Below are 24,816 nucleotides of genomic sequence, written 5' to 3'. Positions count from 1 at the left end.
AGAGACAGTGAGAGAGAGACAAAGAGAGAGACAAAGAGAGAGGGACAATGAGAGAGAGACAGAGAGGGACAGTGAGAGAGAGACAGAGGGACAGTGAGAGAGAGACAGAGAGGGACAGTGAGAGAGAGACAGAGAGGGACAGTGAGAGAGGGACAGAGAGAGGGACAGAGAGAGGGAAAGACAGAGAGGGACAGTGAGAGAGAGACAGAGAGGGACAGTGAGAGAGAGACAGAGAGGGACAGTGAGAGAGAGACAGAGAGGGACAGAAAGAGGGAGAGACAGAGAGGGACAGAAAGAGGGAGAGACAGAGAGGGACAGTGAGAGGGACAGTGAGAGAGAGACAGAGGGACAGTGAGAGAGAGACAGGGGGACAGTGAGAGAGAGACAGAGGGACAGTGAGAGAGAGACAGAGAGCGACAGAGAGAGAGAGAGACAGAGAGAGAGGGACAGTGAGAGAGAGACAGAGGGACAGTGAGAGAGAGACAGAGAGGGACAGTGAGAGAGACAGAGGGACAGTGAGAGGGACAGTGAGAGGGACAGTGAGAGGGACAGTGAGAGAGAGACAGTGAGAGAGAGACAGTGAGAGAGGGACAGTGAGAGAGGGACAGTGAGAGAGAGACAGAGAGACAGTGAGAGAGAGACAGAGAGGGACAGTGAGAGAGAGACAGAGGGACAGTGAGAGACAGACAGAGTGACAGTGAGAGAGAGACAGAGGGACAGTGAGAGAGAGACAGAGAGAGAGAGACAGACAGAGAGAGACACAGACAGAGAGAGACAGAGAGGGACAGTGAGAGAGAGACAGAGAGAGTGAGACAGAGAGAGAGAGACAGAGAGAGAGAGACAGAGAGAGAGAGACAGAGGGACAGTGAGAGAGAGACAGAGAGAGAGAGACAGAGTGGGACAGTGAGATAGAGACAGAGAGGGACAGTGAGAGAGAGACAGAGGGACAGTGAGAGAGAGAGAGACAGAGAGGGACAGTGAGAGAGAGACAGAGAGGGACAGTGAGAGAGAGACAGAGGGACAGTGAGAGAGAGACAGAGAGAGAGAGACAGAGAGGGACAGTGAGAGAGAGACAGAGGGACAGTGAGAGAGAGACAGAGAGACAGTGAGAGAGAGACAGTGAGAGAGAGACAGAGGGACAGTGAGAGAGAGACAGAGGGACAGTGAGAGAGGGACAGTGAGAGAGAGACAGAGAGGGACAGTGAGAGAGAGACAGAGGGACAGTGAGAGAGAGACAGAGGGACAGTGAGAGAGAGACAGAGAGAGAGAGACAGAGTGGGACAGTGAGATAGAGACAGAGTGGGACAGTGAGAGAGAGACAGAGGGACAGTGAGAGAGAGAGACAGAGGGATAGTGAGAGAGAGAGACAGAGGGACAGTGAGAGAGGGACAGTGAGAGAGAGACAGAGGGACAGTGAGAGAGAGACAGAGAGGGACAGTGAGAGAGAGACAGAGAGGGACAGTGAGAGAGAGACAGAGAGGGACAGTGAGAGAGAGACAGAGAGGGACAGAGAGAGGGAAAGACAGAGAGGGACAGTGAGAGAGAGACAGAGAGGGACAGTGAGAGAGAGACAGAGAGGGACAGTGAGAGAGAGACAGAGAGGGACAGAAAGAGGGAGAGACAGAGAGGGACAGAAAGAGGGAGAGACAGAGAGGGACAGTGAGAGAGGAACAGTGAGAGAGGAACAGTGAGAGAGGGACAGTGAGAGAGGGACAGAGGGACAGTGAGAGAGAGAGACAGAGGGACAGTGAGAGAGAGACAGAGGGACAGTGAGAGAGAGACAGTGAGAGAGAGAGACAGAGAGGTACAGTGAGGGACAGTGAGAGAGAGACAGAGGGACAGTGAGAGAGTGACAGTGGGACAGTGAGAGGGACAGTGAGAGAGAGACCGAGAGAGAGACCGAGAGAGAGAAAGAGGGACAGTGAGAGGGACAGTGAGAGGGACAGTGAGAGGGACAGTGAGAGGGACAGTGAGAGGGACAGTGAGAGAAAGACCGAGAGAGAGAGACAGAGGGACAGAGAGAGAGACAGAGGGACAGAGAGAGAGAAAGAGAGACAGTGAGAGAGAGACAGAGAGACAGTGAGAGAGAGACAGAGAGAGAGAGACATTGAGAGAGAGACAGAGGGACAGACAGAGAGAGAGAGACAGAGGGACAGAGAGAGAGAGACAGAGGGACAGTGAGAGAGAGACAGAGGGACAGTGAGAGAGAGACAGTGAGAGAGAGAGACAGAGAGACAAAGGGAAAGTGAGAGAGAGACAGTGAGAGAGAGCCAGAGGGACAGTGAGAGAGAGACAGAGAGACAGTGAGAGAGAGAGACAGAGGGACAGTGAGAGAGAGAGACAGAGAGACAGTGTGAGAGAGACAGTGTGAGAGAGACAGTGTGAGAGAGACAGTGTGAGAGAGACAGTGAGAGAGAGACAGTGAGAGAGAGACAAAGAGAGAGAGGCAAAGAGAGAGAGACAGTGAGAGAGAGACCGTGAGAGGGACAGTGAGAGAGAGAGACAGTGAGAGAGAGACAGTGAGAGAGAGACAGTGAGAGAGAGACAGTGAGAGAGAGACAGAGAGACAGTGAGAGAGAGACAGTGAGAGAGAGACAGAGGGACAGTGAGAGAGAGACAGAGAGACAGTGAGAGAGAGACAGAGAGACAGTGAGAGAGAGACAGAGTGAGAGAGAGACAGAGGGACAGTGAGAGAGAGACAGTGAGCGAGGGACAGTGAGCGAGGGACAGTGAGCGAGGGACAGTGAGCGAGGGACAGTGAGCGAGGGACAGTGAGCGAGGGACAGTGAGCGAGGGACAGTGAGCGAGGGACAGTGAGCGAGGGACAGTGAGCGAGGGACAGTGAGCGAGGGACAGTGAGCGAGGGACAGTGAGCGAGGGACAGTGAGCGAGGGACAGTGAGAGAGAGACAGAGAGGGACAGTGAGAGAGAGACAGAGGGACAGAGGGACAGTGAGAGAGAGACAGAGGGACAGTGAGAGAGAGACAGAGAGCGACAGAGAGAGAGACAGACAGAGAGAGAGAGACAGAGAGGGACAGTGAGAGAGAGACAGACAGAGAGGGACTGTGAGAGAGAGACAGAGAGAGAGATACAGAGAGGGGCAGTGAGAGAGAGACAGAGGGACAGTGAGAGAGAGACAGAGGGACAGTGAGAGAGAGACAGAGGGACAGTGAGAGAGAGACAGAGAGGGACAGTGAGAGAGACCGAGGGACAGTGAGAGGGAGACAGAGGGACAGTGAGAGGGACAGTGAGAGGGACAGTGAGAGGGACAGTGAGAGGGACAGTGAGAGAGAGACAGTGAGAGAGGGACAGTGAGAGAGAGACAGAGAGACAGTGAGAGAGAGACAGTGAGAGAGAGACAGAGTGACAGTGAGAGAGAGACAGAGGGACAGTGAGAGAGAGACAGAGAGAGAGAGACAGAGGGACAGTGAGAGAGAGACAGAGAGAGAGAGACAGAGTGGGACAGTGAGATAGAGACAGAGAGGGACAGTGAGAGAGAGACAGAGGGACAGTGAGAGAGAGAGAGACAGAGAGGGACAGTGAGAGAGAGACAGAGAGGGACAGTGAGAGAGAGACAGAGGGACAGTGAGAGAGAGACAGAGAGAGAGAGACAGAGAGGGACATTGAGAGAGAGACAGAGGGACAGTGAGAGAGAGACAGAGGGACAGTGAGAGAGAGACAGTGAGAGAGAGACAGTGAGAGAGAGAGACAGAGGGACAGTGAGAGAGAGACAGAGGGACAGTGAGAGAAGGACAGTGAGAGAGAGACAGAGAGCGACAGTGAGAGAGAGACAGAGGGACAGTGAGAGAGAGACAGAGGGACAGTGAGAGAGAGACAGAGAGAGAGAGACAGAGTGGGACAGTGAGATAGAGACAGAGAGGGACAGTGAGAGAGAGACAGAGGGACAGTGAGAGAGAGAGAGACAGAGAGGGACAGGGAGGGAGAGACTGAGAGGGACAGTGAGAGAGAGAGACAGAGGGACAGTGAGAGAGAGACAGAGAGGGACAGTGAGAGAGAGACAGAGGGACAGTGAGAGAGAGACAGAGGGACAGTGAGAGAGAGACAGAGAGCGACAGAGAGAGAGACAGACAGAGAGAGAGAGACAGAGAGGGACAGTGAGAGAGAGACAGACTGAGAGGGACAGTGAGAGAGAGACAGAGAGAGAGATACAGAGAGGGGCAGTGAGAGAGAGACAGAGGGACAGTGAGAGAGAGACAGAGGGACAGTGAGAGAGAGACAGAGAGGGACAGTGAGAGAGACAGAGGGACAGTGAGAGGGACAGTGAGAGGGACAGTGAGAGGGACAGTGAGAGGGACAGTGAGAGGGACAGTGAGAGAGAGACAGTGAGAGAGGGACAGTGAGAGAGAGACAGAGAGACAGTGAGAGAGAGACAGTGAGAGAGGGACAGTGAGAGAGAGACAGAGAGGGACAGTGAGAGAGAGACAGAGTGACAGTGAGAGAGAGACAGAGGGACAGTGAGAGAGAGACAGAGAGAGAGAGACAGACAGAGAGAGACACAGACAGAGAGAGACAGAGAGGGACAGTGAGAGAGAGACAGAGAGAGAGAGACAGAGGGACAGTGAGAGAGAGACAGAGAGAGAGAGACAGAGTGGGACAGTGAGATAGAGACAGAGAGGGACAGTGAGAGAGAGACAGAGGGACAGTGAGAGAGAGACAGAGGGACAGTGAGAGAGAGAGAGACAGAGAGGGACAGTGAGAGAGAGACAGAGGGACAGTGAGAGAGAGAGACAGAGGGATAGTGAGAGAGAGAGACAGAGGGACAGTGAGAGAGGGACAGTGAGAGTGAGAGAGGGACAGTGAGAGAGAGACAGAGGGACAGTGAGAGAGAGACAGAGGGACAGTGAATGAGGGACAGTGAATGAGGGACAGTGAATGAGGGACAGTGAGAGAGGGACAGTGAGAGGGTCAGTGAGAGAGAGACAGAGGGACAGTGAGAGAGAGACAAAGAGAGAGAGACAAAGAGAGAGGGACAATGAGAGAGAGACAGAGAGGGACAGTGAGAGAGAGACAGAGAGGGACAGTGAGAGAGAGACAGAGAGGGACAGTGAGAGAGAGACAGAGAGGGACAGTGAGAGAGAGACAGAGAGGGACAGAGAGAGGGAAAGACAGAGAGGGACAGTGAGAGAGAGACAGAGAGGGACAGTGAGAGAGAGACAGAGAGGGACAGTGAGAGAGAGACAGAGAGGGACAGAAAGAGGGAGAGACAGAGAGGGACAGAAAGAGGGAGAGACAGAGAGGGACAGAAAGAGGGAGAGACAGAGAGGGACAGTGAGAGGGACAGTGAGAGAGAGACAGAGGGACAGTGAGAGAGAGACAGGGGGACAGTGAGAGAGAGACAGAGGGACAGTGAGAGAGAGACAGAGAGCGACAGAGAGAGAGAGAGACAGAGAGAGAGGGACAGTGAGAGAGAGACAGAGGGACAGTGAGAGAGAGACAGAGAGGGACAGTGAGAGAGACAGAGGGACAGTGAGAGGGACAGTGAGAGGGACAGTGAGAGGGACAGTGAGAGGGACAGTGAGAGGGACAGTGAGAGAGGGACAGTGAGAGAGGGACAGTGAGAGAGGGACAGTGAGAGAGGGACAGTGAGAGAGGGACAGTGAGAGAGGGACAGTGAGAGAGAGACAGAGAGACAGTGAGAGAGAGACAGTGAGAGAGGGACAGTGAGAGAGAGACAGAGAGGGACAGTGAGAGAGAGACAGAGGGACAGTGAGAGAGAGACAGAGTGACAGTGAGAGAGAGACAGAGAGAGAGAGACAGACAGAGAGAGACACAGACAGAGAGAGACAGAGAGGGACAGTGAGAGAGAGACAGAGGGACAGTGTGAGAGAGAGAGAGAGAGACAGAGAGGGACAGTGAGAGAGAGACAGGGGGACAGTGAGAGAGAGACAGAGGGACAGTGAGAGAGAGACAGTGAGAGAGAGAGACAGAGAGACAAAGGGACAGTGAGAGAGACAGTGAAAGAGAGCCAGAGGGACAGTGAGAGAGAGACAGAGAGACAGTGAGAGAGAGAGACAGAGGGACAGTGAGAGAGAGAGACAGTGAGAGGGACAGTGAGAGAGAGAGACAGTGAGAGAGAGACAGTGAGAGAGAGACAGAGGGACAGTGAGAGAGAGACAGAGGGACAGTGAGAGAGAGACAGAGAGAGAGAGAGACAGAGAGACAGTGAGAGAGAGACAGAGGGACAGTGAGAGAGAGACAGAGGGACAGTGAGAGAGAGACAGTGAGAGAGAGACAGAGGGACAGTGAGAGAGAGACAGAGAGACAGTGAGAGAGAGACAGTGAAAGAGAGCCAGAGGGATAGTGAGAGAGAGACAGAGAGACAGTGAGAGAGAGAGAGACAGAGGGACAGTGAGAGAGAGAGACAGAGAGACAGTGAGAGAGAGACAGTGTGAGAGAGACAGTGAGAGAGAGACAAAGAGAGAGAGGCAGTGAGAGAGAGACAGTGAGAGAGAGACAGTGAGAGAGAGACAGTGAGAGAGAGAGACAGTGAGAGAGAGAGACAGTGAGAGAGAGACAGTGAGAGAGAGAGACAGAGGGACAGTGAGAGAGAGACAGAGAGAGAGAGAGACAGAGAGACAGTGAGAGAGAGACAGAGGGACAGTGAGAGAGAGACAGAGAGACAGTGAGAGGGACAGTGAGAGAGGGACAGTGAGAGGGACAGTGAGAGAGGGACAGTGAGAGAGGGACAGTGAGAGAGGGACAGTGAGAGAGGGACAGAGGGACAGTGAGAGAGAGACAGAGGGACAGTGAGAGAGAGACAGAGGGACAGTGAGAGAGAGACAGTGAGAGAGACAGTGAGAGGGACAGTGAGAGGGACAGTGAGAGAGGGACAGTGAGAGAGAGAGACAGAGAGGGACAGTGAGAGAGAGACAGAGGGACAGTGAGAGAGAGACAGAGGGACAGTGAGAGAGAGACAGAGGGACAATGAGAGAGAGACAGTGAGAGAGAGACAGTGAGAGAGAGACAGTGAGAGAGAGACAGAGGGACAGTGAGAGAGAGACAGAGAGACAGAGAGGGACAGTGAGAGACAGACAGAGGGACAGTGAGAGAGGGACAGTGAGAGAGGGACAGTGAGAGGGGGACAGTGAGAGAGGGACAGTGAGAGAGGGACAGTGAGAGAGGGACAGAGGGACAGTGAGAGAGAGACAGAGGGACAGTGAGAGAGAGACAGAGGGACAGTGAGAGAGAGACAGAGGGACAGTGAGAGAGACAGTGAGAGGGACAGTGAGAGAGGGACAGTGAGAGAGAGAGACAGAGAGGGACAGTGAGAGAGAGACAGAGGGACAGTGAGAGAGAGACAGAGGGACAATGAGAGAGAGACAGTGAGAGAGAGACAGTGAGAGAGAGACAGTGAGAGAGAGACAGAGGGACAGTGAGAGAGAGACAGAGAGACAGAGAGGGACAGTGAGAGACAGACAGAGGGACAGTGAGAGAGAGACTGAGATCGAGAGACAGAGAGGGGCAGTGAGAGAGAGAGACAGAGGGACAGTGAGAGAGAGACAGTGAGAGAGAGAGACAGAGAGGGACAGTGAGGGACAGTGAGAGAGAGACAGAGGGACAGTGAGAGAGTGACAGTGGGACAGTGAGAGGGACAGTGAGAGAGAGACCGAGAGAGAGACAGAGGGACAGTGAGAGGGACAGTGAGAGGGACAGTGAGAGGGACAGTGAGAGGGACAGTGAGAGGGACAGTGAGAGGGACAGTGAGAGAAAGACCGAGAGAGAGAGACAGAGGGACAGTGAGAGAGAGACAGAGGGACAGTGAGAGAGAGACAGAGAGACAGTGAGAGAGAGACAGAGAGACAGTGAGAGAGAGACATTGAGAGAGAGACAGAGGGACAGAGAGAGAGAGACAGAGGGACAGTGAGAGAGAGACAGAGGGACAGTGAGAGAGAGACAGAGGGACAGTGAGAGAGAGACAGTGAGAGAGAGAGACAGAGAGACAAAGGGACAGTGAGAGAGAGACAGTGAAAGAGAGCCAGAGGGACAGTGAGAGAGAGACAGAGAGACAGTGAGAGAGAGAGACAGAGGGACAGTGAGAGAGAGAGACAGAGAGACAGTGAGAGAGAGACAGTGTGAGAGAGACAGTGAGAGAGAGAGACAAAGAGAGAGAGGCAAAGAGAGAGAGACAGTGAGAGAGAGACAGTGAGAGGGACAGTGAGAGAGAGAGACAGTGAGAGAGAGACAGTGAGAGAGAGACAGAGGGACAGTGAGAGAGAGACAGTGAGAGAGAGACAGAGAGACAGAGAGAGAGAGACAGAGAGACAGTGAGAGAGACAGAGAGACAGTGAGAGAGACAGAGAGACAGTGAGAGAGAGACAGAGGGACAGTGAGAGAGAGACAGAGAGACAGTGAGAGAGGGACAGTGAGAGAGAGACAGTGAGAGAGAGACAGAGTGAGAGAGAGACAGAGGGACAGTGAGAGAGAGACAGTGAGCGAGGGACAGTGAGCGAGGGACAGTGAGCGAGGGACAGTGAGCGAGGGACAGTGAGCGAGAGACAGAGAGGGACAGGGAGGGAGAGACTGAGAGGGACAGTGAGAGAGAGAGACAGAGGGACAGTGAGAGAGAGACAGAGAGGGACAGTGAGAGAGAGACAGAGGGACAGTGAGAGAGAGACAGAGGGACAGTGAGAGAGAGACAGAGGGACAGTGAGAGAGACAGACAGAGAGAGAGAGACAGAGAGGGACAGTGAGAGAGAGACAGACAGAGAGGGACAGTGAGAGAGAGACAGAGAGAGAGATACAGAGAGGGGCAGTGAGAGAGAGACAGAGGGACAGTGAGAGAGAGACAGAGGGACAGTGAGAGAGAGACAGAGAGGGACAGTGAGAGAGACCGAGGGACAGTGAGAGGGAGACAGAGGGACAGTGAGAGGGACAGTGAGAGGGACAGTGAGAGGGACAGTGAGAGGGACAGTGAGAGAGAGACAGTGAGAGAGGGACAGTGAGAGAGGGACAGTGAGAGAGAGACAGAGAGACAGTGAGAGCGAGACAGTGAGAGAGAGACAGTGAGAGAGGGACAGTGAGAGAGAGACAGAGAGGGACAGTGAGAGAGAGACAGAGTGACAGTGAGAGAGAGACAGAGGGACAGTGAGAGAGAGACAGAGAGAGAGAGACAGAGGGACAGTGAGAGAGACAGAGAGAGAGAGAGACAGAGTGGGACAGTGAGATAGAGACAGAGAGGGACAGTGAGAGAGAGACAGAGGGACAGTGAGAGAGAGAGAGACAGAGAGGGACAGTGAGAGAGAGACAGAGAGGGACAGTGAGAGAGAGACAGAGGGACAGTGAGAGAGAGACAGAGAGAGAGAGACGGAGAGGGACATTGAGAGAGAGACAGAGGGACAGTGAGAGAGAGACAGAGGGACAGTGAGAGAGACAGTGAGAGAGAGACAGTGAGAGAGAGACAGAGGGACAGTGAGAGAGAGACAGAGGGACAGTGAGAGAGAGACAGAGGGACAGTGAGAGAGGGACAGTGAGAGAGAGACAGAGAGGGACAGTGAGAGAGAGACAGAGGGACAGTGAGAGAGAGACAGAGGGACAGTGAGAGAGAGACAGAGAGAGAGAGACAGAGTGGGACAGTGAGATAGAGACAGAGAGGGACAGTGAGAGAGAGACAGAGGGACAGTGAGAGAGAGAGAGACAGAGAGGGACAGGGAGGGAGAGACTGAGAGGGACAGTGAGAGTGAGAGACAGAGGGACAGTGAGAGAGAGACAGAGAGGGACAGTGAGAGAGAGACAGAGGGACAGTGAGAGAGAGACAGAGGGACAGTGAGAGAGAGACAGAGGGACAGTGAGAGAGCGACAGAGGGACAGTGAGAGAGCGACAGAGAGAGCGACAGAGAGAGAGACAGACAGAGAGAGAGAGACAGAGAGGGACAGTGAGAGAGAGACAGACAGAGAGGGACAGTGAGAGAGAGACAGAGAGAGAGATACAGAGAGGGGCAGTGAGAGAGAGACAGAGGGACAGTGAGAGAGAGACAGAGGGACAGTGAGAGAGACAGAGAGGGACAGTGAGAGAGACAGAGGGACAGTGAGAGGGACAGTGAGAGGGACAGTGAGAGGGACAGTGAGAGGGACAGTGAGAGGGACAGTGAGAGGGACAGTGAGAGGGACAGTGAGAGGGACAGTGAGAGGGACAGTGAGAGAGAGACAGTGAGAGAGAGACAGAGAGACAGTGAGAGAGAGACAGTGAGAGAGAGACAGTGAGAGAGGGACAGTGAGAGAGAGACAGAGAGGGACAGTGAGAGAGAGACAGAGTGACAGTGAGAGAGAGACAGAGGGACAGTGAGAGAGAGACAGAGAGAGAGAGACAGACAGAGAGAGACACAGACAGAGAGAGACAGAGAGGGACAGTGAGAGAGAGACAGAGAGAGAGAGACAGAGTGGGACAGTGAGATAGAGACAGAGAGGGACAGTGAGAGAGAGACAGAGGGACAGTGAGAGAGAGAGAGACAGAGAGGGACAGTGAGAGAGAGACAGAGAGGGACAGTGAGAGAGAGACAGAGGGACAGTGAGAGAGAGACAGAGAGAGAGAGACAGAGAGGGACAGTGAGAGAGAGACAGAGGGACAGTGAGAGAGAGAGACAGAGGGATAGTGAGAGAGAGAGACAGAGGGACAGTGAGAGAGGGACAGTGAGAGGGTCAGTGAGAGAGAGACAGAGGGACAGTGAGAGAGAGACAGTGAGAGAGAGACAAAGAGAGAGACAAAGAGAGAGGGACAATGAGAGAGAGACAGAGAGGGACAGTGAGAGAGAGACAGAGAGGGACAGTGAGAGAGAGACAGAGAGGGACAGTGAGAGAGAGACAGAGAGGGACAGTGAGAGAGAGACAGAGAGGGACAGTGAGAGAGAGACAGAGAGGGACAGAGAGAGGGACAGAGAGAGGGAAAGACAGAGAGGGACAGTGAGAGAGAGACAGAGAGGGACAGTGAGAGAGAGACAGAGAGGGACAGTGAGAGAGAGACAGAGAGGGACAGAAAGAGGGAGAGACAGAGAGGGACAGAAAGAGGGAGAGACAGAGAGGGACAGTGAGAGGGACAGTGAGAGAGAGACAGAGGGACAGTGAGAGAGAGACAGGGGGACAGTGAGAGAGAGACAGAGGGACAGTGAGAGAGAGACAGAGAGCGACAGAGAGAGAGAGAGACAGAGAGAGAGGGACAGTGAGAGAGAGACAGAGGGACAGTGAGAGAGAGACAGAGAGGGACAGTGAGAGAGACAGAGGGACAGTGAGAGGGACAGTGAGAGGGACAGTGAGAGAGAGACAGTGAGAGAGGGACAGTGAGAGAGGGACAGTGAGAGAGAGACAGAGAGACAGTGAGAGAGAGACAGTGAGAGAGGGACAGTGAGAGAGAGACAGAGAGGGACAGTGAGAGAGAGACAGAGGGACAGTGAGAGAGAGACAGAGTGACAGTGAGAGAGAGACAGAGGGACAGTGAGAGAGAGACAGAGAGAGAGAGACAGACAGAGAGAGACACAGACAGAGAGAGACAGAGAGGGACAGTGAGAGAGAGACAGAGAGAGAGAGACAGAGGGACAGTGAGAGAGAGACAGAGAGAGAGAGACAGAGTGGGACAGTGAGATAGAGACAGAGAGGGACAGTGAGAGAGAGACAGAGGGACAGTGAGAGAGAGAGAGACAGAGAGGGACAGTGAGAGAGAGACAGAGAGGGACAGTGAGAGAGAGACAGAGGGACAGTGAGAGAGAGACAGAGAGAGAGAGACAGAGAGGGACAGTGAGAGAGAGACAGAGGGACAGTGAGAGAGAGACAGAGAGACAGAGAGAGAGAGACAGAGAGGGACAGTGAGAGAGAGACAGAGGGACAGTGAGAGAGAGAGACAGAGGGATAGTGAGAGAGAGAGACAGAGGGACAGTGAGAGAGGGACAGTGAGAGTGAGAGAGGGACAGTGAGAGAGAGACAGAGGGACAGTGAGAGAGAGACAGAGGGACAGTGAATGAGGGACAGTGAATGAGGGACAGTGAGAGAGGGACAGTGAGAGGGTCAGTGAGAGAGAGACAGAGGGACAGTGAGAGAGAGACAGTGAGAGAGAGACAAAGAGAGAGACAAAGAGAGAGGGACAATGAGAGAGAGACAGAGAGGGACAGTGAGAGAGAGACAGAGGGACAGTGAGAGAGAGACAGAGAGGGACAGTGAGAGAGAGACAGAGAGGGACAGTGAGAGAGGGACAGAGAGAGGGACAGAGAGAGGGAAAGACAGAGAGGGACAGTGAGAGAGAGACAGAGAGGGACAGTGAGAGAGAGACAGAGAGGGACAGTGAGAGAGAGACAGAGAGGGACAGAAAGAGGGAGAGACAGAGAGGGACAGAAAGAGGGAGAGACAGAGAGGGACAGTGAGAGGGACAGTGAGAGAGAGACAGAGGGACAGTGAGAGAGAGACAGGGGGACAGTGAGAGAGAGACAGAGGGACAGTGAGAGAGAGACAGAGAGCGACAGAGAGAGAGAGAGACAGAGAGAGAGGGACAGTGAGAGAGAGACAGAGGGACAGTGAGAGAGAGACAGAGAGGGACAGTGAGAGAGACAGAGGGACAGTGAGAGGGACAGTGAGAGGGACAGTGAGAGGGACAGTGAGAGAGAGACAGTGAGAGAGAGACAGTGAGAGAGGGACAGTGAGAGAGGGACAGTGAGAGAGAGACAGAGAGACAGTGAGAGAGAGACAGAGAGGGACAGTGAGAGAGAGACAGAGGGACAGTGAGAGACAGACAGAGTGACAGTGAGAGAGAGACAGAGGGACAGTGAGAGAGAGACAGAGAGAGAGAGACAGACAGAGAGAGACACAGACAGAGAGAGACAGAGAGGGACAGTGAGAGAGAGACAGAGAGAGTGAGACAGAGAGAGAGAGACAGAGAGAGAGAGACAGAGAGAGAGAGACAGAGGGACAGTGAGAGAGAGACAGAGAGAGAGAGACAGAGTGGGACAGTGAGATAGAGACAGAGAGGGACAGTGAGAGAGAGACAGAGGGACAGTGAGAGAGAGAGAGACAGAGAGGGACAGTGAGAGAGAGACAGAGAGGGACAGTGAGAGAGAGACAGAGGGACAGTGAGAGAGAGACAGAGAGAGAGAGACAGAGAGGGACAGTGAGAGAGAGACAGAGGGACAGTGAGAGAGAGACAGAGAGACAGTGAGAGAGAGACAGTGAGAGAGAGACAGAGGGACAGTGAGAGAGAGACAGAGGGACAGTGAGAGAGGGACAGTGAGAGAGAGACAGAGAGGGACAGTGAGAGAGAGACAGAGGGACAGTGAGAGAGAGACAGAGGGACAGTGAGAGAGAGACAGAGAGAGAGAGACAGAGTGGGACAGTGAGATAGAGACAGAGTGGGACAGTGAGAGAGAGACAGAGGGACAGTGAGAGAGAGAGACAGAGGGATAGTGAGAGAGAGAGACAGAGGGACAGTGAGAGAGGGACAGTGAGAGAGAGACAGAGGGACAGTGAGAGAGAGACAGAGAGGGACAGTGAGAGAGAGACAGAGAGGGACAGTGAGAGAGAGACAGAGAGGGACAGTGAGAGAGAGACAGAGAGGGACAGAGAGAGGGAAAGACAGAGAGGGACAGTGAGAGAGAGACAGAGAGGGACAGTGAGAGAGAGACAGAGAGGGACAGTGAGAGAGAGACAGAGAGGGACAGAAAGAGGGAGAGACAGAGAGGGACAGAAAGAGGGAGAGACAGAGAGGGACAGTGAGAGGGACAGTGAGAGGGACAGTGAGAGAGAGACAGAGGGACAGTGAGAGAGAGACAGGGGGACAGTGAGAGAGAGACAGAGGGACAGTGAGAGAGAGACAGAGAGCGACAGAGAGAGAGAGAGACAGAGAGAGAGGGACAGTGAGAGAGAGACAGAGGGACAGTGAGAGAGAGACAGAGAGGGACAGTGAGAGAGACAGAGGGACAGTGAGAGGGAGACAGAGGGACAGTGAGAGAGACAGTGAGAGAGACAGTGAGAGAGACAGTGAGAGAGACAGTGAGAGAGGGACAGTGAGAGAGAGACAGTGAGAGAGAGACAGTGAGAGAGGGACAGTGAGAGAGGGACAGTGAGAGAGAGAGAGAGAGACAGTGAGAGAGAGACAGTGAGAGAGAGACAGTGAGAGAGGGACAGAGAGGGACAGTGAGAGAGAGACAGAGGGACAGTGAGAGAGAGACAGAGGGACAGTGAGAGAGAGACAGAGAGAGAGAGACAGAGAGGGACAGTGAGAGAGAGACAGACAGAGAGGGACAGTGAGAGAGGGACAGTGAGAGAGGGACAGTGAGAGAGGGACAGTGAGAGAGAGACAGAGAGAGAGAGACAGAGAGGGACAGTGAGAGAGAGACAGTGAGAGAGAGACAGAGAGGTACAGTGAGAGAGAGACAGAGAGAGAGAGACAGAGAGGGACAGTGAGAGAGAGACAGACAGAGAGGGACAGTGAGAGAGGGACAGTGAGAGAGGGACAGTGAGAGAGGGACAGTGAGAGAGAGACAGAGAGAGAGAGACAGAGAGGGACAGTGAGAGAGAGACAGTGAGAGAGAGACAGAGAGGGACAGTGAGAGAGAGACAGAGAGGGACAGTGAGAGAGAGACAGAGGGACAGTGAGAGAGAGACAGATAGAGAGAGACAAAGTGGGACAGTGAGATAGAGACAGAGAGGGACAGTGAGAGAGAGACAGAGGGACAGTGAGAGAGAGAGAGACAGAGAGGGACAGTGAGAGAGAGACAGAGAGGGACAGTGAGAGAGAGACAGAGGGACCGTGAGAGAGAGACAGAGAGAGAGAGACAGAGAGGGACAGTGAGAGAGAGACAGAGGGACAGTGAGAGAGAGACAGAGGGACAGTGAGAGAGAGACAGAGAGGGACAGTGAGAGGGACAGTGAGAGAGAGACAGAGGGACAGTGAGAGAGAGACAGAGAGGGACAGTGAGAGAGAGACAGAGAGGGACAGTGAGAGAGAGACAGTGAGAGAGGGACAGAGAGAGGGACAGTGAGAGAGAGACAGAGAGGGACATAGAGAGGGACAGTGAGAGAGAGACAGAGGGACAGTGAGAGAGAGACAGAGGGACAAATAGAGGGAGAAACTGAGAGGGACAGTGAGAGGGACAGTGAGAGAGGGACAGTGAGAGGGACAGTGAGAGAGAGACAGATAGGGACAGTGAGAGAGAGACAGAGGGACAGTGAGAGAGAGACAGAGGGACAGATAGAGGGAGAAACAGAGAGGGACAGTGAGAGGGACAGTGAGAGAGAGAGACAGAGGGACAGTGAGAGAGAGACAGAGGGACAGTGAGAGGGAGAGACAGAGAGGGACAGTGAGAGAGAGACAGAGGGACAGTGAGAGAGGGACAGTGAGAGAGAGACAGAGGGACAGTGAGAGAGAGACAGAGAGGGACAGTGAGAGAGAGACAGAGAGAGACAGAGAGGGACAGTGAGAGAGAGACAGAGGGACAGTGAGAGAGAGACAGAGAGGGACAGAGAGAGGGAGAGAGCGTCATAATCATAACAATAGAGTTTTACACTTCAAGAGGCACTTCGCCCATCATGTCTGCCGCTGGCCATCAAGCGCCTGTCTGTTCTAATCACATTTCCAGCGCTCATCTTAAATGTTGTGAGGGTTCCTGCCTCTACCACCCTTTCAGGCAGCGAGTTCCAGATTCCCACCACCCTCTGGGAGAAAAGGTTTCCCTCTAATCCCCTCGGAATCTCCTGCCCCTAACCTTAAATCTATGCCCTCTGGTTATTGGACCCTCTACCAAGGGGAAATGTTCCTTCCTATCCACCCTATCTATGACCCTTATAGTTTTGTACACCTCAGTCAGGTCCCCCTGAGCTTTCTCTGCCCCGAGGAAAACAACCCCAGCTTCTTCATAGCTGAAAGGCTCCAGCCCGAGAACATCCTGGTGGATCTCCTCTGCACCCTCTCCAGTACAGTCACATCCTGGTCGGCAGGGAGAGTGAGAGAGAGCACGGGAAGGAGGCAGAAAGAGAGAAGGAGACAGTGAGAGCTGGAGACAGAGACATCGAGAAAACAGCTTCCCTTGATGATATCAGCTCTCTTCCTGAATAAAGAACTCAGCAGGGCAGGGTAGGAGAGGGCAGTGCCAGTTTGAGTGGGTACTGGGAGATTGGACGGGTCTGCATTCAGGCCCAGTCTCTCCCCTTGTTTAGAACTGTCCCCCTCACAGACTCACTTCGTGATTCTGCTCAGAGACTTTGAACTGGCTGATCACACAGATACCTGATCAACATCCTCTTCACCCAGGGAGTAAACGATCGCGGGTTAAACTGGGACAACGTGAAGGGAGGGAAAGAAACAGCGAGACAGACAGAGAGCGAGAGAGAGGCAGAGAGAGAGAGAGAGACAGAGAAGCAGAGGGAGAGACAGAGAGAAGGGCAGAGAGAGGGGCAGGATAGAGGAAGAGAAAACAAGAGAGAGAGAATCAGAGAGAGCGATAGAGAGAGAAACAGCATGAGAGAAGACACTTGCCTTTATCAATCGAGGCCTCGGTTACATAAGCAGGGAAGTCATGTTGGAATTGTGTGGAACTTTGGTGAGGCCACAGCTGGAGCACTGTGCGCAATTCTGGTCACCACATTATAGGCCGGATGTGATTGCACTGGAGCGGGTGCAGAGGCGATTCACCAGTATGTTGCCTGGGGTGGAACATTTAAGTTATGAAGAGAGGTTGGATAGGCTTGGGTTGTTTTCACTGGAGCAGAGACTGAGGGGTGACCTGATCGAGGTGAACAAGATTACGAGGGGCGTGGATAGGGAACAGCTGTTCCCCTTAGTTGAAGGGTCAGTTCCGAGGGGGGACACAAGTTCAAGTTGAGGGGCAGGAGGTTCAGGGGGGGATTTGAGGAAAAATATTTTTCCCCAGAGGGTGATGAGGGTCTGGAATGCACTGCCTGGGAGGGTGGTAGGGGCCGGTTGCCTCACATCCTTTAAAATGTACCTGGATGAGCACTTGGCTATGGGCCAAAGGCTGGTAAATGGGATTAGGTCGGCAGCTCAGGTGTTTTTCATGCGTCTGTGCAGATTCGATGGGCCGAAGGGCCTCTCCTGTGCTGGATTATTCTCAATTCTGTGATTCTGAGACAGAGAAAAGAGGGACAAAAACAGAAAAAGGGACAGAGAGCGAGCGAGGCAGAGAGGCAACCAGAAAGGAAGAGAGAGAAAGAGTCACAGACAGAGACAGGGAAACAGAGTGAGAGACAGAGAGAGAGAGAGGAAGACAGACTGAATGAGAGAGAGAGAGACAGTGGGAGAGAGAGAGAGAGGAAGACAGACTGAATGAGAGAGAGAGACAGTGGGAGAGAGAGAGAGAGGAAGACAGACTGAAAGAGAGAGAGACAGTGGGAGAGAGAGAGAGAAGACAGACTGAAAGAGAGACAGTGGGAGAGAGAGACAGAGAGAGGAAGACAGACTGAAAGAGAGAGAGAGACAGTGAGAGAGAGAGAGGATGACAGGCTGAAAGAGAGAGTTAGTGAGAGAGAGAGGAAGACAGACTGAAAGAGAGAGAGAGAGACAGTGGGAGAGAGAGAGAGAGGAAGACAGACTGAAAGAGAGAGAGAGAGACAATGGGAGAGAGAGAGAGAGAGAGGAAGACAGACTGAAAGAGAGAGAGAGACAGTGAGAGAGAGAGAGAGAGGAAGACAGACTGAAAGAGAGAGAGAGAGACAATGGGAGAGAGAGAGAGAGAGAGAGGAAGACAGACTGAAAGAGAGAGACAGTGAGAGAGAGAGAGGAAGACAGACTGAAAGAGAGAGAGAGACAGTGAGAGACTGTGAGAGGAAGACAGACTGAAAGAGAGAGAGAGACAGTGGGAGAGAGAGAGAGAGAGGAAGACAGACTGAAAGAGAGAGAGAGACGAAGACAGACTGAAAGAGAGAGAGAGAGAGAGAGAAAGACAGACTGAAAGAGAGAGAGACAGTGGGAGAGAGAGAGAGAGAAGAAGATAGACTGAAAGAGAGAGAGTGACAATGAGAGAGAGGAAGGCAGACTGAAAGAGAGAGACAGTGGGAGAGAGAGAGGAAGACAGACTGAAAGAGAGAGAGAGAGAGAAAGACAGACTGAAAGAGAGAGAGTGACAGAGAGAGAGAGAGAGAGAAGAAGATAGACTGAAAGAGAGAGAGAGAGAGAGAGGAAGACAGACTGAAAGAGAGAGAGAGAGAGAGACAGTGGGAGAGAGAGAGAGAAAGACAGACTGAAAGAGAGAGACAGTGAGAGACAGAGAGAGAGAGAGACTGAGGGAAAGGCACTGAGAGATAGAGACATTTCCCTCCACATCCCCACCCCGCCCCACACATTTCTCTCCCCCTCATTGTCCCCCCCACATCTCCCTCCCCACTGTACACCCCCAAATTCACCATCACCTTGCCCGGTCCGCCACACATCCTTCTCTATCTCACCTGCACATCCCGTCCCTGCACATCCCTCCACAACTCCTAGCCACTCCTAGTCATCTCCCCCTCTATCAACCCCTCCATTCAACTGCCTCTCCATCCTGTCTCCCCACAGCTCCCTCACCCTCACTGTCCCTCCATACATTTCCCCCCATCTTCCTGTCTCCCCCACAATCCCCTCCCCCCCCATCACCCCCACAATCCCCTCCCCCTCCACATCTCCCCCACAATCACCTCCCCCTCCGTCTCCCCCACAATCCCCTCCCCCTCCACATCTCCCCCACAATCCCCTCCCCCTCCGTCTCCCCCACAATCCCCTCCGTCTCCCCCACAATCCCCTCCCCCTCCCCATCTCCCCCACAATCCCCTCCCCCTCCCTGTCTCCCCCACAATCCCCTCCCCCTCCCCGTCTCCCCACAATCCCCTCCCCCTCCCCATCTCCCCCACAATCCCCTCCCCCTCCCTGTCTCCCCACAATCCCCTCCCCCTCCTGTCTCCCCCACAATCCCCTCCCCCTCCCCGTCTCCCCCACAATCCTCTCCCCCACAATCGCCTCCCCCTCCCGTCTCCCCCACAATCGCCTCCCCATCTCCCCAACAATCACCTCCCCCTCCCCGTCTCCCCCACAATCCCCTCCCCCAACCTGTCTCCCCCACAATCCCCTCCCCCTCACCCGTCTCCCTCACAAGCCCCTCCCCCACCCTGTTTCCCCCACAATCCCCTCCCCTCATCTCCCCACACCCCCTCCCCTTCCCTTCTCCCCCACAACTCCTCGCCCTCCCCACACCGCCTCCCCCTTACACACCCTCCCCCTCCCCGTGTCCCCCACACCCCCTCCCCATCTCCCCCAGACCCCCTCCCCATCCCCTCCCCATCTCCGTCTCCCCCCCACACCCCTCTCCCTCCCTGTCTCCCCCCACCCCTTCCCTCCCCGTCTCCCCCCACACCCCCTCCCCCCTCTCCCCCACACCCCCTCCCCCTCTCCCCCACACCCCCTCCCCCCACACACACTCCCACTCCAGTCTCCCCCACACTCCCTCCCCCTCTCCCCCACACCCCCTCCCCGTCTCCTCCACACCCCCTCCCTCTCCCCGTCTCCCTCACACCCTCTCACCGTTTCCCCCCACACCCCCTCCCCCTCCTCCCCACAACCCCTCCCCCTCCACACCCCCCCGTCTCTCCCCCACACCCCCGTCTCCCCCACACCCCCGTCTCCCACATACCCCCTCCCCCACACACCATCCCCCTCCCACACACCCTCCCCCCTCCACGTCTCCCCCACACACCCTCCCCGTGTCCCCCACACCCCCCCCCCCCCCAGACCCCTCCCCATCCCCTCCCCTCTCCGTCTCCCCCCACACCCCCTCTCCCTCCCCATCTCCCCCCTCTCCCCCCACTTCCCCTTCCCTCCCCGTCTCCCCCCCACACCCCTCCCCCTCCCCGACTCCCCCCACACCCCTCCCCTCCCCCGACTCCCCCACACCTCCTCCCCCTCTCCCCCACACCTCTCCCCCACAACCCCTCCCTCTCCCCACACCCCCTCCCTCTCCCCCACACCCCCTCCCCATCTCCCCTACACCCCCTCCCTGTCTCCCCCACAATCCCCTCCCCCTCCGTCTCCCCCACAATCCCCTCCCGTCTTCCCCCACATCGCCTCCCCCTCCCCGCCTCCCCAACAATCGCCTCCCCCTCCCCGTCTCCGCCACAATCCCCTTCCCTACCTGTCTCCCCCACAATCCCCTCCCCCTCCCCGTCTCCCTCACAATCCCCTCCCCCACCCTGTTTCCCCCACAATCCCCTCCCCTCATCTCCCCACACCCTCTCCCCTTCCCTTCTCCCCCTCCCCACACCCCCTCCCCGTCTCCACCGTACACACCCTCCCCCTCCCCGTCTCCCCCCACACCCCCCGTCTCCCCCCACACCCCCGTCTCCCCCCACACCCCCGTCTCCCCCCACACCCCCTCCCCGTGTCCCCCACACCCCCTCCCCATCTCCCCCAGACCCCCTCCCCATCCCCTCCCCGTCTCCCCCACACCCCCTCTCCTTCCTTTCTCCCCCCACACCCTCTCCCCTCTCCCCCACACCACCTCCCCCACACCCCCTCCCTCTCCCAGTCTCCCCCACCATCTCCCTCCACCCCCTTCCCCTCCCCGTCTCCCCCCACACCCCTCCCCCTCCCCGACTCCCCCCACACCTCTCCCCCACACACTCAACTCCCCCATACCCCCTCCCATCCCCCACACACCCTCCCTCTCCCCGTCTCCCCTACACCCCCCTCCCCGTGTCCCCCACACCCCCCTCTCCCTCCCAATTCCTCCCCCTCCCCGTCTCCCTCTCCCGTCCCCCCCACACCCCCTCCCCCCCACACCCCCTCCCCCCCACACCCCCTCCCCGTTTCCCCACACCTCCTCCCCCTCTCCCCCACACCCCCTCCCCGTCTCTCCCCACACCCCCGTCTCCCCCATACCCCCTCCCCCACACCCTCTCCCCCTCCCCGTCTCCCCCCACACCCCCTCCCCCTCCCCATCTCCCCCACACCCCTCCCCGTCTCTCCCCCACACCCCCCGTCACCCCCATACCCCCTCCCCCACACACCATCCCCCTCCCCCTCCCCGTCTCCTCCACACACCCTCCCCGTCTCCCCCCGCACCCCCCCTCCCCACACCCCTCCCCCTCCCCCCACACCCCCTCCCCGTGTCCCCCTCACCCCCTCCCCCAGACCCCCTCCCCATCCCTTCCTCCCCCTCCCCCCACACTCCCTTCCCCTCCCCGTCTCCCCCCACACCCCCTCCTCCCTCCCCGTCTCCCCCCCACCCCCTTCCCCTCCCCGTCTCCCCCCACCCCCTTCCCCTCCCCGACTCCCCCTCCCCGTCTCCCCGTCTCCCCCCCACACCCCTCCCTCCCCATCTCCCCCACACCTCCTCCCCCTCCCCCTCTCCCCCACACCCCTTCCCCATCTCTCGCCACACCCCCATCTCCCCCATACCCCCTCCCCCTCCCCCACACACCCTCTCCCCTCCCCCACACACCCTCCCTCTCCCGTCTCCCCTTCACCCCCTCCCCGTCTCCCCTACACCCCCTCCCCGTCTCCCCCACACCCCCTCCCCGTCTCCTCTCCCCGTCTCCCCCACAACCCCCTCCCCCTCCCTGTCTCCCCCACACCCCTCCCCGTCTCCCCCACACCCCCTCCCTCTCCCCCACACCCCCTCCCCCTCTCCCTCTCCCCCACACCCCCTCCCCACCTCTCCCCCACACCCCCACCTCCCATACCCCTCCCCCCCCACACCCCCTCCCTCTCCCCGTCTCCCCCACACCCCTCCCCCTCCCCGTCTCCCCCACACCCCCTCCCCCTCCCCGTCTCCCCACACACCCTCCCTCCCCCCACACACCCTCCTCTCCCCGTCTCCCCACACCCCCTCCTCCTCTCCCCGTCTCCCCCCCTCCCCCTCACACCCCCTCCCCCTCTCCCCCCACACACACTCCCTCTCCCCGTCTCCCCCACACCCCCTCCCTCTCCCCCACACACCCCTCCCTCTCCCCACACCCCTCCCTCTCCCCCACACACCGTCCCTCTCCCCCACACACCCTCCTCTCCCCCGTCTCCCCCACACCCCCTCCCCCTCTCCCCCACACCCCCCTCCCCCTCTCCCCCACACCCCTCCCCCTCTCCCCCACCCCCTCTCCCCCACACCCCTCCCCTCTCCCCCACACCCCCTCCCCCTCCCCCCGCACCCCCTCCCCCTTGTCGCCCCCTCCACATCCCTCTCCATCTCCGTCCCCCCAGATCCCCTTCTCTCCCCCTTGCTGCCCCTCCCCATCTCATCCCCCTCGCTGCCCCTTTTCATACCCCCTGAACCTGTCTCCCCTACATTGCCCTTCCCCTCGCAGTCCCTCCTCACCTCCCTCCTCTCTGTCCCCTCGACACCCCCTCAATCCCCCTGTCCCAACCACATTCCCTCCCCTCTCTGCCCTCCCCACATCCCCACCCTCCCCGTCTCCTCACCAACTCACCGACATCCCAGCGGAATGTCACTGACGGAAACAGCAGCTCCCTGCTGTTCCTCCATCTCGAACATCCCCTCCCCACCCCCACATCATCACCACATCACCAGACTGTGTTGTCAGTTTAGGATGAGAGAGGGTCAGAGAGAGAGAGAGAGATTGTGAAAGAGACGGAGGGAGAGACAGAGGGAGTGACAGAGAAAGAAATAGAGAGAGAGAAAGAAGCGGGGGAGAGAGAGAAACAGAGAGAGAGAGACAGAGAGAAAGATGGAGAGAGAGAGGACGCAGGAGTCAGACAGAGAGAGTGAGACAGACATAGAGGCAGACAGGGAGAGACATAGCGTGATAGACATAGGGAGAGAGACAGACAGAAAGAGGCAGGGAGCGAGAGATAAGCAGCAACAAAAAGAGAGACAGAGTGACAGAGAGAGAGAGACAGAGGGACAGAGACAGAGAGAGAGAGACAGAGGGACAGAGACAGAGAGAGAGAGAGACAGAGGGACAGAGAGAGAGACAGACAGCGAGAGAGAGAGAGACCAGAGGGACAGAGAGAGAGAGAGACAGAGGGACAGAGAGAGAGAGAGAGAGAGAGAGACAGACAGCGAGAGAGAGAGACAGAGGAACAGAGAGAGAGACAGACAGCGAGAGAGAGAGACACACACAGACCGCGAGAGAGACAGACTGACAGCGAGAGAGAGAGAGACAGAGGGACAGAGAGAGAGAGGCAGACAGACAGACAGGGAGAGAGAGAAACTGACGGACAGCGAGAGAGAGAGAGAGACAGACAGACAGCGAGAGAGACAGACAGAGGGACAGAGAGAGAGAGATACGGGCAGAGAGAGATGGAGATAGCGAGAAGGAAAGAGTGATAGAGACTGAGGGAGAGAGAGAGAGAGAGACTGAGGGAGAGGGAGACAGAGAGAGAGAGACTGAGGGGGCTAGAAAGTGAAGAGGAGATTTGGATAGCTAGAGGGTGAGAATTGGATGGAGGGAAGGATGGGCTGAGTTACAGTGGAGCTAGTGGAGAGCAGGTTTGAATCTTACCAGATGTGGGGATGGGAGATTGCTGCTGCTGCTGTGCCTGCGAGAGAGCCTCCCCTCCTCCTGTCCGCACTTTACCCAGCCCTCTGATTTCAGCTCAGCTTCCTCCTCCTCCCCTTCGACTGGAGCAGCCAGGGGGCGGAGACAACTAAAATCATTGGGTACAGCCTGTCTCGGCAGAAAGAGAAGCAGGGTGAAATGTCTGTTCAATGACATCAGGTTTAGAGAGAGAGAGGCACACACACACAGATTCACACACACACACACAGATTCACACACACACAGATTCACACACACACACACAGATTCACACACACACTCACACAGATTCACACACACACACAGATTCACACACACTCACAGATTCACACACACACAGATTCACACACACACACACACAGATTCACACACACACTCACACAGATTCACACACACACACACAGATTCACACACACACACAGATTCACACACACTCACACAGATTCACACACACACAGATTCACACACACAGATTCACACACACACACACACACACAGATTCACACACACACACAGATTCACACACACACACACACACACAGATTCACACACACTCACACAGATTCACACACACACAGATTCACACACACACACACAGATACTCACACAGATTCACACACACACACACAGATCCACACTCACAGATTCTCACACACACACAGATTCACACACACACACACAGATTCACACACACACACACAGATTCACACACACACACACACAGATTCACACACGCACACACAGATTCTCACACACACACACAGATTCACACACACACACAATTCTCTCACACACACACACACATATTCACACACACACACACAGATCCACACACACACACACACACAGATCCACACACACCCAGATTCACACACACCCAGATTCTCACACACAAACACAGATTACACACACACACACAGATTCACACCCACCCACACACAGATTCACACACACACACAGATTCACACACACAGATTCACACACACACACAGATTCACACACACACACACACACACACACACAGATTCACACACACACACAGATTCACACACACACAGATTCACACACACACAGTTTCTCACACACACACAGATCCGCGCACACACAGATTCACACACACACACACATATTCTCACACACACACACACACAGATTTACACACACACACACACACACAGATTCTCACACACACACACACAGATTCACACACACAGATCCACACACACACACACAGATTCACACACACACACAGATTCACACACACACAGATTTACACACACACACACACACACACACAGATTCACACACACACACACAGATTCACACACACACAAACAGATTCACATA

General features: G+C 55.8%; 1 protein-coding gene across 3 annotated transcripts in view; it reads right to left on the bottom strand.

The window, feature by feature from the left end:
• Nucleotides 1–23,661, bottom strand: part of pea15 (proliferation and apoptosis adaptor protein 15) — a 126,215-nt gene extending 102,554 nt beyond the window's left edge. Inside the window, exon 1 of one of the 3 annotated variants that reach the window (XM_072498334.1) lies at nucleotides 23,434–23,661. In XM_072498334.1, coding sequence (XP_072354435.1) covers nucleotides 23,434–23,646 — 213 coding nt within the window. In that variant the 5' untranslated portion in view covers nucleotides 23,647–23,661. Of the gene's footprint in view, nucleotides 1–16,468; nucleotides 16,616–22,398; nucleotides 22,420–23,433 lie in introns of those variants that run through there. The other 2 variants (XM_072498336.1, XM_072498338.1) reach the window with 2 other exon arrangements.
• Nucleotides 23,662–24,816: the final 1,155 nt, after the last annotated feature.

This window comes from Scyliorhinus torazame, chromosome 4, assembly GCF_047496885.1.
Source record: "Scyliorhinus torazame isolate Kashiwa2021f chromosome 4, sScyTor2.1, whole genome shotgun sequence".
NCBI classification, from domain to species: Eukaryota; Metazoa; Chordata; class Chondrichthyes; order Carcharhiniformes; family Scyliorhinidae; genus Scyliorhinus; species Scyliorhinus torazame.
Note: the sequence above shows the minus strand (reverse complement) of the source record. Positions and strands in the feature narration are given on the sequence as shown.